Consider the following 19,343-nt stretch of genomic DNA (forward strand, 5'->3'; position numbering starts at 1 on the left):
ATTATCCCTAAAATCATAATACCTCCATACATCGCACCTATCTTCTTGTAAACCCTACATCAAGGGCACGTTCAAGGCGCTTTGAAAATTTTAAGCTTCTTCTGCTAACCTGAAAATTTGACAGCAGATAAAGTGTTTGGTGTGAAATTCTTCTATACATGCAAATGGATGTCATCAACTCTTCCTGTATTTAAATACATGACACCTGTGATAGACTTTAGTTAGCATGAAAGAATAGAGCTTTGTACTTCTGGGTGAAACCAAAAATTACAGAAAAGAACATTTGGTTGCACAAAGTAGTCAGAGATTGTACGGATAATTTGATTTAACAAAATTTTAATCTTGCCACGTGAAGGTGCTGCTCTCATGATGATGGGTTCCCTCTCCTACAAACCAACATCCATAAAACACACTTGTTAGAATTATGATACATTATTTAATTCAAATATATTTTAATAATTGATTGATGTTGGCCATATCTTTAGAATATTTTTGGATTATAGAAATTCGAAACACAGGACAAAGACAAAAGATCAGCAGAGAAATAAATAAGATGACATACCGTAACCCCAACCTGGCTTCTGCTTACAGTTGACACTGCCACGCCCACTGTTAATGAAGTAAAAACAATGTTTTAAGACACAAGACATTGTTTTAACACAAGACATAAACAACCCAGAATAGCGTGGTTTGAACTGTAGTGAGACTGATTACATGCCGTATTCCAGCTATTTTAAGAGGCCAGGATTGTAAACATTTGAACTCCACTTCCAACAATCATGATAAAATATTAATTAACAATATAGATTTTCCAGAGGCTTTTTTAAGAATAACTAGTCAATAAATATATATGCCAGAGAGTGCCTTTTTAAGATGAACTAGTCACACAAGAAGAATATTGCAAAATATACTTGCACCAAAATTTATCAAATAATCTAAAATGTTGTCCAGTCAACTTCGAATGTTATGTATAACAATTCTTAATTTCTTTTATCATTTTTGCTTTAATCAATATAAAGGTAAAATTTAATAGCACCAACCTGAGCAAAAGGAGCAGCCTGTTTAGGGCGATTCTTGCATTGTGAGAAGCACCATCTCCTCTTGGCACTGGGTGCAAAAAAATCTGAAACAAGTTCCCTCTGGGACTCTATGCTAGCCTGTAATAAATAAAATCATAAATACAATGAGTAAATGTGCCCTATGCTGATGAAGACCAACTCAAAAAACTTGAAGTTTTACATTAGCATTAAGATGCAACTGGTGATACTGGATCAACCGCTTCGCACAATTTCCTGGAACAAAATTCTGGGGTCCATTATTTAAACCTTTTCCCATGAAATTCTGGCATCCAGAACACAGGGAGCTTGATGTGCTGAAAAGAAAACACATACAAATTAATCTTCCAGCCTGGACTTTCAAATTAGCAATATTGATTTGGTACTCCAACACTTGTATATGATTACAAAACATTTTAAACTGCTCAGAAGCTTTCTCCAAGTAAATACCAGATACCTTAATAATGTTAGTATCCTACTCTCAATATTAAAAAGGGAATTCTCCTATCAAGCTTGAAAGAACAAGCTAAACCTTATATTTGAGTTAGATTTTTACAGTTACCTACCGAAAAAATTCTATAAAAGAGTTTTAGCTTATACATCATTCCATACCTAGGAACATAAATTACCAACAAAACCAAAACCAAGAAACCATTCTCCTACATAAAAATAATTAACAATATAATAACTATACAATAAGAGCAGAGAGGGTTTATTTATAAGATAATTAGCAAATATATACGAGGGTTTTTTGGTTGTTTGTATTAAATGCCTAGAAAAATACATGATAAGCTAGTAACTAGTAAGGAGGTTTTCACTATAGGATATTGGCACAAAGATATGCAACTTAAGTGTCTGTATGTGTATTTTGATAAAGATAGCGTTGAACAGCTTTTTTTATTTGATAATGAACTACAATACTTAAACTAAAATAATGCAAGTAAATGTCCTACAAAATAGCAACTAAACAACTGAAGTCCTACATCATCTCAAAGACTAACGTTTATTCAGCAACGCCCTTTCCAGTTCTTTAGACCACGTCAACACGATCCAAACAAACTTTGCACGACAGTTTAATTAATATAGCAACTAAGAAATAAATAAACCAGCTTCCCAAGTTTAGATTAAACGACCCAACATAGGATACATTGAATTCTAGCCCTAACAACTACTAAATGATTCTTGCATCACACCTATAGCAGTAAATATTAATATTAATATAATAATGCAAATAAATTAAAATTATTATTATTTATTATTATTGCTATTATTATTAAATTAATACACATATATGCAAAAACTACAAAAATAAAGAGAGTTTACTTTATATATTTTCGTACGAAAATAATCAATAAGACAAAATAACTTGGCAACAAAATTTAAAAAACAAGATCCGTAATTATTCATCAAAAACAAAAGAGGCACGTTAATTATTTCCCTCAACGTACTACCTTCTTAATCTCATTGTTTTTCATACCAAAGAGGGCAAAATCCTGTCAAATCACAAGGTTAAAATTATTTTTACTATATTTTGTAATATTATATATTTACATGACAGTTAAACTTTTGGAGCCATTTAATTGCATTTTAACAATAATCATATAAAAATCATCTTTTGAAGTAAAAGTTAAATTAATTTATTCAAATTAAATTAGGGGCTTTCACATGGGAATAGGGGAACAGGGGAAAAAACTATTAAAAAGTACTTTGATATTTTTTAACATAAACACCAAGTCAAATTGCTGAGTATGATGGAATCTGAGATGAAGAACATGCACAAGTTATGCCCCGATTTGGTACTAAATTTACGGTTATCTTCTAGAATGCACCAGTGGGCTACTCCACTCTGTGTGCATATATCGTCTTAATATTGAACCTCCAGCTGAACAGAAGATGCTTTCACAATGGAAAAAAACTATTAAAAACTATTAAAAACTATTAAAAAGTACTTTGATGTTTTTAACATAAACACCAAGTCAAATTGCTGAGTATGATGGAATCCGAGATGAAGAACATGCACAAGTTATGCCCCGATTTGGTGCTAAATTTACAGTTATCTTCTAGAATGCACCAGTGGGCTACTCCACTCTGTGTGCATATTAGGCCTCCCCATCTTCACTGCTCGAACTACCAAGTATTGCTGGACTAGCTGAAACACAAGTAGAGATGTGAAAGTCATTGACCAAAAACAGGGTGAAGTAACAAGATGTCTTCTCCTTTTTACTTCTCTTTTCTTTTTGCGCCTACCAGTATAGCTACCGATCATAACATTTCCCCAATATTTATCAATTTTTATTTGAAATAACCCTCTGATAATCTAATTATTATTTATTTTCCTTTTCATTACTTAAGTAATAGAATATTTTCATTATTATGATTCAAATGCAACTTCAAATAACCTATTGAAATTAATACAAAAATCATAGGATTTCTAGGAAGTACACAACAAACCAACATGCCTCGAGTATAGAGAATTCGAGCTAGAACTCCAAAATACATTAAAAATCTTTTTCCCAACTTATTTTTACTTTAATATTAATAACAGCATATTTCATGAATTTAAATTTTGAAAAGTCCAACTTGATAGATATCCAAAATAATCCTATTAATATCTCTGATATCTAATTAATATCTAGCATAAGTACATATGTACATATTTATTTGTGAAAAAAAATCCTTAGACAATGTTTCTAAAAGAAAATCAATATGGTCGAAACCTGTTACTGCATATAGTTTCTAGGAAGGCATATCAATAGCCAATATAGTTTATGGGAAGGAATATCAATAGCCAACATTGGCTAAAAATAATTTTCTCAGAAACTGGTCAAATAAACTGTATCATGAATTGAAGATGAAAAAAGAGGGTATAAACTCATATTACAATCTCCAAACTTTTACAAATAAATGGGAAACAGTGATGGAAAACTTCTGTTGACTAGGGAGGAGTGGATCAAACGGAATAGCAGAGGAGGTGCAGAGGGGTCGTCCAGCCAAAGAAATCGTTGAAAGGAAGGTGGACGTGGGTTACGCGACAAAAGCAGAGTAAAATGCTATAACTGCGGCATATATGGTTACTTCGCTGCAGAGTGTCGAAAACCGGGAGAGAAAAGGAACAAAAGTAAGAAATAAACATGGCACAAATCAAGGATGACGAGCTAGCACTCTTATTGGCCAAACACAGTAAACAAGGGAAGAAATGGTGTTGCTAAATGAAGAAAGGTTGTACGAAAACTTGTGCACGATGGTGAACGTGCTGATTCAAACCTGTGGTATTTGGATAATGGTGCGAGTAATCAAGTGACAGGATTACGATCAAAGTTTAGAGAACTTGACGAGGGAGTAACTGGGCAAGTGAGGTTTGGAAATGGCTCACCAGTTGAAATAAAGGGGAAAAGCCATGTGGTCTTTGCATGCAAAAATGGGGAAGAACACACCGTCCAAGAGGTAAATTATATCCATTTGCTTTGCAATAACATAATTAGTCTTGGAGAATTGTCTGAAGTTGGAAAACAAAGTCGTCTTAAATGGTGAGTACTTGTGGGTGTTTGAAAAAATCAAGAAAACGACTTATGAAGGTGAAAAGATCCCCTAATAGATTTTATAAAATAACTATAGAAACCAGTAAGCCTGCATTGTTAATCTCTAAGACAGATGAATTATCTTGGTTATGGCATTCACTGGCCACATGAATTTTCAAGCTTTGACACTTATGCATTCTACACAAATGGTGCATGGGTTGCCGAAGTTTGAGAATCCAAAGACTATGTGCACAGATTGTTCGATGTCCAAACAGGTCAGAAAATCGTTCCCATCTCAAAGCAAATTCTGTGCGAAACAAGTGCTTGAATTGGTGCATGGTGATCTTTGTGGTCCGATATCTCCGGCAACAACTGGTGGCAACAGGTATTTTCTTCTTTTGGTGGACGATTTCAGTCCAATATGTGGTCATATACTCTAAAAAGTAAGGATGAAGCCCTTAATACATTTAAGAAGTTCAAAGCACATGTTGAAAATGGAACAGACAAGCGAGTAAAGACTCTCAGAACTGATCGTGTAGGAAAATTTTGTTCTCAAGATTTTATAACATTATGTGAGGAAAGCGGAATAGAAAGACCCTACAAAGCTCCCTACTCTCCACAACAGAATGGGGTGATGGAACGAAGAAATAGGACAGTGGTTGCAATGGCTAGAAGTATGCTGAAATAAATGAATCTACCTTTGACGTTATGGGGAGAAGCTGTGAGACACTCCATGTATATTCTCGACAGGTTACCCACGCGATCTCTAACTGGAAGGACTCTATATGAGGCATGGAAAGGAGATAAACCAAACATAGGCCATGTACGTGTCTTTGGATTTATGGCTTATATGAAAATCCCAGGGGTACACACTAAGAAGTTGGATGACAGGAGCAAACCAGTGATACATCTTGGAAATGAACCACGAAACAAAGGCAATGAACCAGGAACAAAGGCATATCACTTGCTTGATCCTCAAAGCAATAAGATATTTGTAAACATGGATGTGGCGTTCGAGGAAAGGAAAACATGGCCATGGGATCAGCATAGAGAGGAAAATCGTGATCAACAGACCACGTTTGTTGTAGTTGGCCCTGATGTTCAGAATAGTGAAGAAACTGTTATTCAAAGGGGGAGAAGAAAGCTTTCAATCACAACAAACGAGTATGGAGTCTGAAAATGAAGCAGTGACTCCATCGACAAAGGGAGCATGCCCATGACACCACAGATGACAGTAAACATAGACCATTCAGAGTCTACAAGCTCGGACAGTAGCAGTAAACCGCGACGTTACAAATCTCTTGCTGATATTTAAAATGAGACATAGGAAATTAAGCTCGATGATGAGCTTCTATTGATGGGAATTGATGAGCTAATGAGTTATAGCAATGCTGAGCGAAATGGAGTCTATTGAGCAGAATAAGACATGGACACTGACAGAATTAACGGCTTATCGCAAAGTAATAGGCCTGAAATGGATATACAAGCTGAAGAGGAATGCTAATGGGGAAATAATAAAATACAAAACAAGGCTCGTCTCCAAAATATACGTACAAGAGCAGGGGGTGGACTTTGACGAAATTTTTGCTCCGGTCACCAGGCTCAAGACTGTTCGCTTTCTGTTGGCATTGGCTACCAAGACCGATTGGCAGATTCACCACTTGGATGTCAAAACAACATTTTTAAATAGAGAAATTTAGAAAGAAGTTTATGTTGCTCAACCTTAAGGCTTTATTAAAGAAGGTCAAGAACACTTGGTGTATAGATTGATTAAGGCTCTTTATGGTCTGCATCAAGCACCACGTGTCTGGTATGCTAAACTAAACAAGTATTTTGAGAATCTAGGTTTTTCAAGGTACCCATATGAGCATGCATTGTACATCAGGAGTAATGGTGTTGAAGCTCTCATTGTTGGAGTCTATGTAGACGATCTCTTAATAACAGGTACTAATGAATTTAAACAACGGATGAATGATTGGTTCGAAATGAATGATTTGGGGAGGTTGTCGTACTATCTGGGAATGGAGGTTCAACAAATGAAGGACTGTATAGAGCTAAAACAGTCAGCTTACACAAAGAAAATATTGGAGAAGGCTGGAATGCAAGCTTTTAACCCCAATAAATATCCTATGGATCCGAATGAGCATTTGACTAAGGACGAAGGCGGGAAACTGGTGGATCCAACAGAATACAAAAGCTTGGTTGGAGGACTTCGCTACCTTGTGCATACATGTCTCGACATGGCTATGCTGTGGGGATAGTCAGCCGTTTCATGGAAAAGCGCACAGTTCTTCATATGAATGCTGTAAAGCGTATACTCAGGTACGTCAAGGGTACAATTAACTACGGCGTGGTTTATTCGAGGGATATTGGAAACATATGCTTACAGGATACTCGAATAGCGATTTTGGAGGACAAACAGATGACAGGAAGAGTACAAGAGGAATGGTATTTTACTTAAATGATAACCTCATCACATGGGTCTCACAGAAACAAAGGTGTGTGGCCTTGTCTTCGTGCGAGGCAGAGTTTATGGCAGGGACGACATCAGCTTGTCAAGCTGTTTGGCTGAGGAATCTGCTCAGCAAGCTAACAGGTGAAGATATGGGTCCAGTAATCTTGTACATTTCATGGGCGCAGTAAACATATAGACAAACGCTACCATTATATTCGAGAATGTGTTGAGAGAAAGGAGATCATTGTCAAGCATGTGAGTAGTGATATGCAACGAGCAGATTGCCTGACCAAAGCTCTCACTACTATCCAATTTGAAAGAATGCGCAGATTACTGGGAGTAATGGAGTTGTCTAAATAAGTTTCAAAACTAAGGGGGTGATTGTTGGAATTATTTTGAAACTTATAGATTGTTTTAAAATAATTAAAGTATGTGCATGTTGAATTAGTATGCATAGTCGTGGAGAAGTTTTAGAAATGGCATATGTAGACACGTAGAAGTAGAACTGCATTAGAAGAGTTAGTTGTTTAATGGTCCTTGTTTTTAGCTGCATATTCTATCATCTATCTATTTATATTGTACGCTTCAAATCAATAAAAACAACTTACACACAAGTCTTTGTTTTTCTCAGTTTTACAATACACAGCTTATATATATATTTGTATACATCCTGGCATTGAGTATAAACAAGAAATATGCACTATGTTGTTGAAAACCAACTCAAAAAAATAGAAATTTTACTTTAGCATTAAGTTTTACATCATTTATAACATGATATATATATATAGCTAGGGAGATGATCGAAATACAAACAACTTTTAAAATTAAAGCTATAAACTAATATAAGCCACTAAGTCAATCTAATATAATCCAGGCACCACACATAATTGACCAACATCCTCCTGCACAAAATCTCAAGTTTCTAAACACATAAACTATATCATTTAATTATTTTTAAGTATAATTAATGGCATATGCATCATGAAAGTTAGATGTCCTTATTGAAACTATTTGTCATTCAATATTACTAAAAAAATATAAATTAGTATTGTCTATTAATCATGTCATCAATATAATAGAATAATAAGAAAATGAATTATAACCACACACCGCGTTTAGAGAAGGCATGTAATGGTAGAATCCTCTACACCCATCCTCTCTCACTCTAATTTTTATCATGTACTGATGTATCATAACCAATCCCCTTGAAATACCTGTAGAAAACAATTAATTAGAAAAAAATTAACTATGATTATTTATTTATTCAAGAGGAGGAGTAAGGAAATATACCTTGCCAATCTTGATTTACATGTGGAGGGTGGTTTTCTTTATTGTCTTCTTCATCTTCGAATATGTTCATCACTGTTTAGTGTAAATTTGAGTCTCTATGAAATAGATGGGGGCGGCTGACAGTCAAATGTTAGGGTTTGTGAAAAGATAACACTCTTTTTATAGGGAAATTTCCTATATAATTATTAATTTTATTAAGATTTTTTTAAAATTCTTAATGTTGTATATCTTTATTTATTTTTTATTTCATAGTCAAAATTTCACAATTATTTTGAAAGTTAGTGTTTGGTTCCACTTTTTAATCCTTCGAACATATTATAAGTGCACCGTTGTTATTTAATAAATATGATGTCATATAATTTGCAATATAACACTTTTAATATTTTTATTATAAACTAATTAACAATAAACATCCTAAATAAAATGTAAAAAAATATAAATATGACATATCAAATTTTAGTTTTGAGTAGTTTAATAATGTGGTTGAAAAATAAATATCCAAATTACGCGTCAACATAATTTAGACTATAGGTTTATAAAATAAATTATATATATTAGATATCGGTTATATAATTAAAAAAGAATATATAATTGGTTAATATTTATTTTATTAGATATTTTTTAAAGTGATAAATCGTAAAAGATTTTTATAACTCATAATACAAATTTAAAAAGTATACTCATACTAAAAATAAAAATTTGAAAATAAAAAAATTTATTTGCACATTACTAATAATGAAGAGTTAGATGAGAGAAGTTATATGAGATAAAATCCTGTGTAAAAGGGATAATGTATACCATATATTGTGTATCTCTCTCAATTATACTTATGGTAGAATCATATTTGTAATATACAACTTATTTATATATTTACTACACATTACTAGTGGAAATAGTTGGAATTTATCATACAAATTGATACTAATGAAAATATCATACATCAGTATGAAAATTAGTATGACAACTGAGGCAACTCCCAACAATCTGCTTAATCCCCACTCTCATACTCCAAGCCCCACATGCCTCGGCCTTTAGCCCATCAGGGGTAGCCCACTTGCCTATCCCAGACCGGTACTGGAGCCATATGAGAAATTATTATGGAGTGTTGAACTAAATATTTGGTACCACTTGGTGGGTTTGTTAAATAAATTTTAAATCCACATAAGTATGATATTATTTATTTTTAGGGCCCAGCCTGCATGAATTTTTTTTGAGCCCATCATCTAAAAAGGCTTCCTTCTAATAGAGTTAAATGGTTGTTTGTAAACTAGCAATCTCATTCCACAAATAAAAGCCTATGTAGTGACTTAATGAAAACATCTTCAATCATTAATAAAATATATAGTATGACAAAAATTAATATTTTTTATTTTATCTTCCACATACATTGTTATATTATGCACCACCAAACAAACTAGAGTGCACATCTCACCATCATTAATAATAAATAATTAGAATTTTATCTGTACTATCAACCCATACTTATTATTAGTCTTTATAATAAAATAACATCAAAAATTATTAAAATACTTATTTAAGTGATATTCAATTTTCCTACTAATTCTCCTTGTGTTATTACTTTACTATGTTTCTGATGTGAATTCCTAGGGGTTTCCCCACGGACCCAGTGACACAAGCTACTAAAAGCATACAAGACTCTGACAGCTACTTTGCAATAAATATGTAGGGCACCTAGGTTCTTCGGATAGATAGCGACTTAAAGTATTATCTGTCCAGGTTGAAGCGCGATTCTTTTGGGGGCCATATGGTTCACCCACGTAATTGACTTTCTTCTTTTATAGCACATTTTATATTTTAGCCTTAGGCTGAGCAGTCTACAAGATACAAGAAAGAAAGCAATGTCAATGCAGACTTGGTAAACCGGACTCGGCCACCTCATCTCGAGATCATTGGGATTAGAAAATCTCGGGAACATGGGAAAAAACTATTGAAAAAATACTTTGATGTTCTTCAACATAAACACCAAGTCAAATTGCTGATGTATGATGTCCGAGATGAAGAACATGTACAAGTTATGTCCCCATTTGGTGCTAAATTTACGGTTATCTTCCATATTGCACCAGTGGGCTACTTCACTATGTGTGCATATTAGGCCTCCCCATCTTCACTGCTCGAACTACCAAGTATGGCCGGACTAGCTGAAACACAGGAACAGATGTAAAAGTCATTGACCAAAAACAGGGTGAAGTAACGAGATGACTTCTCCTTTTTACTTCTCTTTTCTTTTGCGCCTACCAATATAGCTACCGATCATAACATTTCCCCAATTTTTATAAATTTTTATTTGAAATAACCCTCTGATAATTTGATTATTATTTATTTTCCTATTCATTACTTAAGTAATATATTATTCTTATTATTATGATTCAAATGCAAGTTGAGAGCACCTATTGAAATTAATACAAAAATCATTAGGGTTGCTAGGAAGTACACAACAAACCAACATGCCTCAAGTATAGAGAATTCGAGCTAGAACTCCAAATACATTAGAAATCTTTTTCCAAACTTACTCGAATATCTTTGAATCCTAAATTGGGTCTCTTCTGCATTTTGTTGTTGGGAAACCCTTGGGATAACGGCTGTTATGCTAGTTGTTCATCCGCCTAAATTCTATCATGGTTATCATTTTTAGTTTATATATCCATCATAACTAGAGTTGTCCTACATCATTTTAATTAAAAAAATTAAATCAACAATTTTAGCTCTATTTGTGAAAACTTGACACATCTTTCATATACATATCACTGATTAAAATATTATTCATACGTCATTTGTTTCAAGTAGTTACACATTATGGTAAATGTTGGTTGTGACCATGTGACCATGTGTGTGTCTTACACAAATAGCTACAGAAAAAATTTGCAAGCAGGACAGACTTCGTAGATGAATGCTTAGTTTCTTCACTTAATAAAATATACTAATTCCTAAGGAATGGCTATGATAAACAACCTGCCTTGATTATTTTGAATATTATTAAAACCATACTAATAAACCTCTAAGGATAAGTCCATCTATATAGATCCATACACATGTGTATCCCAGTCAACTATGTCAATACTCAATAGGCACAAATATAGAACAACGGACTTGCAACAATTATCGTCTAGCTATTGAATCAGATTAAGGAATTAGTTTGGTTCTGTAATAAATATGTCCAGTTTTTCATTATAAATAGAATTTGAAGGCTTAAAACAAAACCTGAAGAAGAAAGCTCAAAAGCAAGGTAACAAAAGACAAAGAAAAATAAATAATAAATTAAACTTACTTCTTGAATTCATCCATGCTGCATAATTGTGATGAATCAAGTCCCACCTTAAGTTGACCACTTCTGACATCTATACAATGGAGAAAGATAACAAGGATTAACAATTATGTAAATACATTACTCCAATTCACCATCAACATGTTTGCAACAATTTTAGCATACTAAGAAGACCTTGCCAGTTGTTCTTAGTTTCATCTTTAGCCGACGGAGGTAGTTTTTGTATTTATTTGATAATACCATTATAACAATTAGGTACCCCTCATGTTATAAACACACAAGTTATAACGTATAAAACTTTTTTAATGCAAAGTGCTACAGAAAAATTAATATGATTTCAAAAGTGAAGTGTTGCAAATAAACTAGAATAGATTATATATTTAAAAGTAAACTGAACATAGTACTTCAAAGCATCACAAGTTTTGCAGTCTGTTCATTTGATGCATTTATAAATTAAGATAAAGAGCCGAGATTTGATCAGATAAATAATTGAGGGTTTTGAGAAAACAAATATAAAGACTATTTGTACAAAAGAAATATGTTTGTTAAATAAGCTGCAAAAAGAAGAGAATTCTTGTAAAAACTTAATTATCCCTAAAATCATAATACCTACGTACATCGCACGTATCTTTTTGTAAACCCTACATCAAGGGCAAGTTCAAGACGCTTTGAAAATTGTAAGCTTCTTCTGCTAACCTGAAAATTTGACAGCAGATAAAGTGTTTGGTGTGAAATTCTTCTATACATGCAAATGGATGTCATCAACTCTTCCTGTATTTAAATACATGACACCTGTGATAGACTTTAGTTAGCATGAAAGAATAGAGCTTTGTACTTCTGGGTGAAACCAAAAATTACAGAAAAGAACATTTGGTTGCACAAAGTAGTCAGAGATTGTACTGATAATTATGATTTAACAAAATTTTGATCTTGCCACGGTGAAGGTGCTGCTCTCATGATGATGGGTTCCCTTTCCTACAAACCAACATCCATAAAACACACTTGTTAGAATTATGATATATTATTTAATTCAAATATATTTTAATAATTGATTGATGTTGGCCATATCTTTAGAATATTTTTGGATTATAGTTGTAGGGCTTTTAGGAGAAAAGATATGTCTGTTCGCTTATACAAAGGTCACATTATTACACTAATTGGCAAGTCCAGCCACTTTGTGAAAAAATTGGAGATAACATTTGTAGCACGATCTTATTGACTACATATCAACCTTAGAATGGAGCTAAGGATGTAATCCATCTTATTTCAGGTGACATAATGATACTGTGTTCTTTGCTCAAAGGTGGATCTTCTTTTTTCCTTTGGGGAGGGGGGGGGGAGGGGAGGCGGGAGCTGGGGAGAGTTTCCAAGCCCGGCAGAAATAAACGATTTATATATCTTGAGGTGTTTCTTTGTTTAGGTTGAGTACTTCAGGTTTTCAACTAAAGTTAAGGTGGTCAATAGACACATCATATCTCTATGTTATTACTAATTTAATAGTGAATGTTAACATTTTCATACCAAACATCAGTTGAAGATGATAATTGTACGAGTTAAGAATAGAAAAACTTATGTACAATTATAATTTAACTTGGGACCCTCCTGTAAAAAATATCTGCAGGAATCAATGCATTTACTCGGACTCAGCAAGAAGTGTTCGACATGGATACGTGTCAAGTATCGGACTCCAAATATTTTGAAAAATATACATGTTTTTATTGTAAAATAAGTGTTCAAATCCGAGTGTACATGTCCAATTGTCGAGTGTCCAACACGGGTACTTGAAGGTAAGATGAAGAGCCCGAGTAATATACACAATCCTGTTAGCTTTAGCTGTAATTACAGAGATTGAAATACAAGATTCGAAAAAGTTCAGATCGTAAAGAAAAAATTATTCATTCCTATACTGCAGTTCATAAAGGTTAGGACACATCATATATAATCCATCCCTGTACTATGATTCATAAACGTTAAGACACAACTTATATGAACCAGCTGGGAAGATCATATTAAAAGTGATCAGGAGTTTTTGGATGGTTTTTTGGATGGTGAATGTTACTAGTGATTCATACATTATGTTGACTTGGAAAGTAACACTATCTCACATGAAATTATATAAACAGATAAAAGAAAGAAATTCAATTGTAACACAATAAAAAAGCTCGGCGCACAAACCAAATTTCTGCTTTATTTGGGTTGTGTACCTAAATTCACATCCAATTATATATGTATATATAAAAATTATTGATAACTAACATAGAAGACCAAGATGGCTCAATGGCCATCATAAAATAGATTGAGCTAATTTATACTGTAGGAAATATGAAGAATACTTACGCATTAGAATATCTTTTTGATGTACTAGATTGCAAGTAGGATGAATCATTCTCAACAGTATGCTTATATTCGCAGGACAAAAACCGAAGCCTGAGATAGCAAGGTATTGCCAGATATAAATTGCTCAATATTGCGAATACAAAAGTCCCACACATTAAATTGTAAAAGTTTTAGCCTGACTGCAGCAAAATTTTGGCACAAATTACATTACCATCAGATTTGTAAGCCTAACCTTAACAACGCAAATCTGACCATCGTGAACGACACACAAATTTTGATAGACAGCCTCCACCGTTGGATTATAGGAATGAACAATAATTTCACCCGACAATGTCTGGTGTTCGCTAGGCATATCAAAGTTGAGAAACTCTTTCACGATACCAGTTTCAAAACCAATTTTGGATAGTGCAGGAAGCGTTTCAGCTGTAACTTCTAAAAGTACACGAAAGAAAAATTACATAGTTGGGAAAAAAATGAGCTAAGGTTTATAGTAATTTGTAAAGAAGAATTGAAATACAAAGGGAAAATAGACTATTCATAAAACTGATAGCATCTAATAATATGTTATAAACTTCTAGATACATTAATTATATCATAGAATAATATAACAAAATATATGTACAATCTTCCAATTTAACATCTCAAAGAATAGAAATTCGAAACACAGGACAAAAGACAAAAGATCAGCAGAGAAATAAATAAGATGACATACCGTAACCCCAACCTGGCTTCTGCTTACAGTTGACACTGCCACGCCCACCGTTAATGAAGTAAAAACAATGTTTTAAGACACAAGACATAAACAACCCAGAATCGCGTGGTTTGAACTGTAGTGAGACTGATTAAATGCCGTATTCCAGCTATTTTAAGAGTACAGATTGTAAACATTTGAACTCCATTTCCAACAATCATGATAAAATATTAATTAAGAATATAGATTTTCCAGAGGCTTTTTTAAGAATAACTAGTCAATAAATATATATATGCCAGAGAGTGCCTTTTTAAGATGAGCTAGTCACACAAGAAGAATATTGCAAAATATACTTGCACCAAAATTTATCAAATAATCTAAAATGTTGTCCAGTCAACTTTGAATGTTATGTATAACAATTCTTAATTTCTTTTATCATTTTTGCTTTAATCAATATACAGGTAAAATTTAATAGCACCAACCGGAGCAAAAAGAGCAGCCTGTTTAGGGCGATTCTTGCATTGTGAGAAGCACCATCTCCTTTTGGCACTGGGTGCAAAAAAATCTGAAACAAGTTCCCTCTGGGACTCTATGCTAGCCTATAATAAATAAAATCATGAATACAATGAGTAAATGTGTCCTATGCTGATGAAGACCAACTCAAAAAACTTGAAGTTTTACATTAGCATTAAGATGCAACTGGTGATACTGGATCAACCGCTTCGCACAATTTCCTGGAACAAAATTCTGGGGTCCATTATTTAAACCTTTTCCCATGAAATTCTGGCATCCAGAACACAGGGAGCTTGATGTGCTGAAAAGAAAACACATACAAATTAATCTTCCAGCCTGGACTTTCAAATTAGCAATATTGATTTGGTACTCCAAAACTTGTATATGATTACAAAACATTTTAAACTGCTCAGAAGCTTTCTCCAAGTAAATACCAGATACCTTAATAATGTTAGTATCCTACTCTGAATATTAAAAAGAGAATTCTCCTATCAAGCTTGAAAGAACAAGCTAAACCTTATATTTTGAGTTAGATTTTTACAGTTACCTACAGAAAAAATTCTATAAAAAGTTTTAGCTTATACATCATTCCATACCTAGGAACATAAATTACCAACAAAACCAAAACCAAGAAACCATTCTCCTACATAAAAATAATTAACAATATAATAACTATATACAATAAGAGGAGAGAGGGTTTATTTATAAGATAATTAGCAAATATATACGAGGGTTTTTTGGTTGTTTGTATTAAATGCCTAGAAAAATATACAAGATAAACTAGTAACTAGTAAGGAGGTTGTCACTATAGGATATTGGCACAAAGATATGCAACTTAAGTGTCTGTATGTGTATTTTAATAAAGATAGCGTTGAACAGCTTTTTTTATTTGATAATGAACTACAATACTTAAACTAAAACAATGCAAGTAAATGTCCTACAAAATAGCAACTAAACAACTGAAGTCCTACAACATCTCAAAGACTAACGTTTATTCAGCAACGCCCTTTCCAGTTCTTTAGACCACGTCAACACGATCCAAACAAACTTTGCACCACAGTTTAATTAAGATAGCAACTAAGAAATAAATAAACAAGCTTCCCAAGTTTAGATTAAACGACCCAACATAGGATACATTGAATTCTAGCCCTAACAACTACTAAATGATTCTTGCATCACACCTATAGCAGTAAATATTAATATTAATATAATAATGCAAATAAATTAAAATTATTATTATTATTATTATTATTGCTATTATTATTAAATTAATACACATATATGCAAAAACTACAAAAATAAAGAGAGTTTACTGTATATATTTTCGTACGAAAATAATCAATAAGACAAAATAACTTGGCAACAAAATTTAAAAAACAAGATCCGTAATTATTCATCAAAAACAACAGAGGCACGTTAATTATTTCCCTCAACGTACTACCTTCTTAATCTCATTGTTTTTCATACCAAAGAGGGCAAAATCCTGTCAAATCACAAGGTTAAAATTATTTTTACTATGTTTTTGTAATACTATATATTTACATGACAGTTAAACTTTTGGAGCCATTTAATTGTATTTTAACAATAATCATATAAAATCATCTTTGAAGTAAAAGTTAAATTAATTTATTCAAATTAAATTAGGGGCTTTTTATTATTGTAATTCTTTAAAATTTTATTTTTAAGAAAAAATATTCATTTAAATGGAAAAAACCTTGCGAGAGTTTTAATATCTTAAATCCTAATTTTTCCAAATCAGCATCCCCCGTCAATTGGTATCAGAGCCACTATTTTTGCTACATAATCAATGATGAATCAATTACTTCGCTGATAGTTACCTCACCTTAATTGCCCTGTAATTACCTCTCTCGAAAAAGTTGTTACCTTAACAAAATATATTTTCAAACCTGACAAAAACCTTATTGTCAGCAGAAAATAAGTTATTCGAACTTTTTCGAGCACTTATCAGGCATCCTATAATTTATTTATTTTTGGCAAGCAAGAATCCTATAATTAGACCTCAACAAATAAAAAGTTAAGGATTGGTGATCGAGACCACAAGAAAACTAAATATAAAAGAAGATGTTTCTTATAAAGTATTTTATCCATATTGCACATATAGTTAAGCATGATATGAAGAGGATAAATATTAAAGTAATCAGTTCAAGGAATGAAGTGTTTTTTGTACCATGTTCAACACCAACAATCAAGTACTCACAATATTATGGTTAGACATATTATTTAATTGTCATGTTCCTCAACCAAAATATTCTTTCAAAGAGACACATAGTGGTAGAAAATATGTATACAGTTTAACCCTAATATCTACCATGGATAATTGAAGAAAAATTAAAAGCAAAAGTTAATCTAGAGTGTCAACATAGCCTTGGGGTTATGTAATAACCAAGTTAAGCTATCGGTATTTCATATGTCCTATGCTAATAAAGTCAATGATATTGCTAAAAAAATGGTTTATTGATAAATTTTTCCTTGGTTGCATTTTTTAGTTCGAAATATTACTAACATGGTCATATATAATATTCTCCTCATGAAACTTGGTCGTATCATTTTCGGGAGTCTTTAGCTTTTTCATCAAGATGCGCCTCATTTTGTGAGTGTAGACACATTTATTCGTCAAAATATGTAATAAATATACTCCTACTAGTACTAGTACTAGACATATGTGTAAAGTCTCGAAGAAACTTTTGGAAGCAAAACAAAAGACTCATATACTCCTACTAGTAGTTGACATATTTCTAAAATTCTTGAGACGATTTGGAAGCAAAACAAAAGACTCTGCAAGCCTAATATTTAGAAGTTTCTAAAACAAATTATCTATTTTATTAGAATATTAGCTAATTACAATATTAGAAAAAAATTGTTTTATTTGATGAGGACGTGCTAATATTATTATATATAGGATCCAAGATATTATAATTATTGATATAGAAATTACATTATATATTCTGTGTGAGGTTATTACACGCACGTGTGATATTCACTCCAAGAAACTTGGTCGTATCATTTTAGGGAGTTCATGGGTTAGCAATCGAAATCAGTGTTATTTTATAAGTGTAGGCACACACATATATATAATAGGAAAATGATCAAATAGAAACTAAAGTTAAAATAGAAACTAAAAACTAATATAAGCCATTAGATCAATCTAACTTAATAGCCCCCTAAAAGCACCACACCGAACTAATCGATACCATCCCACACACAATCTCAACTTTTTTCCTCCGCTTTTTATTTTATTTTTAACGTCAAACGGTAATTTGTTTTAAAATCCGATTTCACTGTATTTTTCTCCACCTCTCAACGATCGATTTGCATATCATATGTGATATTTTTCAAAATAATTTAAAATAAAATATTATTTAATTTCTAGTTTCTATTCCAAAATTGGTTTCTATTAGAGTAGCCCATATATATATACTAGTCTGTAACGTGGGCGATACACGGATTGCTTTTAACACTCGATTAATTTTTAATAATAAGTTTTATCTTAAAATTATTGATATATTAATATAAATTTTTAATAGTTGAAAAATAAATCAAAGAACATAATACATTATAATAATTTATGTGTTATGATAATTTGAGACTTGACTGAAAATAAATAATATAATATATAATATGTTATTTACAAGTCTCGAACCTTGAACCTGTAGAAACTATTAAAAATAAAGATATAAAGTTTAAATTTAATACGTTGTTGACGGAATTCGAACCCTCAACCTATGAGAGCAGTTTAAATATTAATATAATATTTTATTATTATTATATCCAACGGTTCCATCTATATGTCTTTAAATCTGACGGTTCTTATTTTGCGTACCAAATAACTGTACCAAATAACCAACCAACTACCAAATTGCCTATAATAGTATAGTATAGATAGATAGATTTTTGGTGAATACATGGAGCAGAGCTAGATATCTACTTAGAAGGCCTAGGAACCTATTTGGAAGCATTATAAAAGGTTCTGAAAACCCAACATTTACATTATTTACTTTATTAGAATAACACATAATTATATAATCTTCTTCAAGTTTTGTTTAATTATATTATGTAATGGAGTCAACAAGTTATTATTGTCTATTTATACTAAAGTTATATTATTTGAGTTGTGTGAGATTGTTTTTTGGAAATATTGTTGGGTGCCACAAGTGATAAGCAGATCATGGGTTGAGCAGAC

The 19,343-nt window shown here is 32.4% G+C and overlaps 1 protein-coding gene across 1 annotated transcript; it reads left to right on the forward strand.

The window, feature by feature from the left end:
• The first annotated feature begins 6,845 nt into the window (after positions 1 to 6,845).
• On the forward strand, positions 6,846 to 7,388 carry LOC141704123 (uncharacterized). The gene is made up of 2 exons (XM_074507438.1): positions 6,846 to 7,021; positions 7,214 to 7,388. The coding sequence occupies exons 1-2, from the start codon at positions 6,846 to 6,848 to the stop codon at positions 7,386 to 7,388; spliced, it is 351 nt and encodes a 116-aa protein (XP_074363539.1).
• The last annotated feature ends 11,955 nt before the right edge of the window (positions 7,389 to 19,343 follow it).

The sequence above is a fragment of the Apium graveolens genome, unplaced genomic scaffold (genome assembly GCF_009905375.1).
Source record: "Apium graveolens cultivar Ventura unplaced genomic scaffold, ASM990537v1 ctg7440, whole genome shotgun sequence".
NCBI classification, from domain to species: Eukaryota; Viridiplantae; Streptophyta; class Magnoliopsida; order Apiales; family Apiaceae; genus Apium; species Apium graveolens.

Coding starts and splice junctions, on each gene's coding strand:
- LOC141704123 (XM_074507438.1), top strand. CDS start 6,846: ATGGAAAAGCGCACAGTTCTTCATATGAATGCTGTAAAGCGTATACTC. Junction 7,022..7,213: donor GGAAGAGTACAAGAGGAATG/GTATTTTACTTA, acceptor TCATGGGCGCAG/TAAACATATAGACAAACGCT.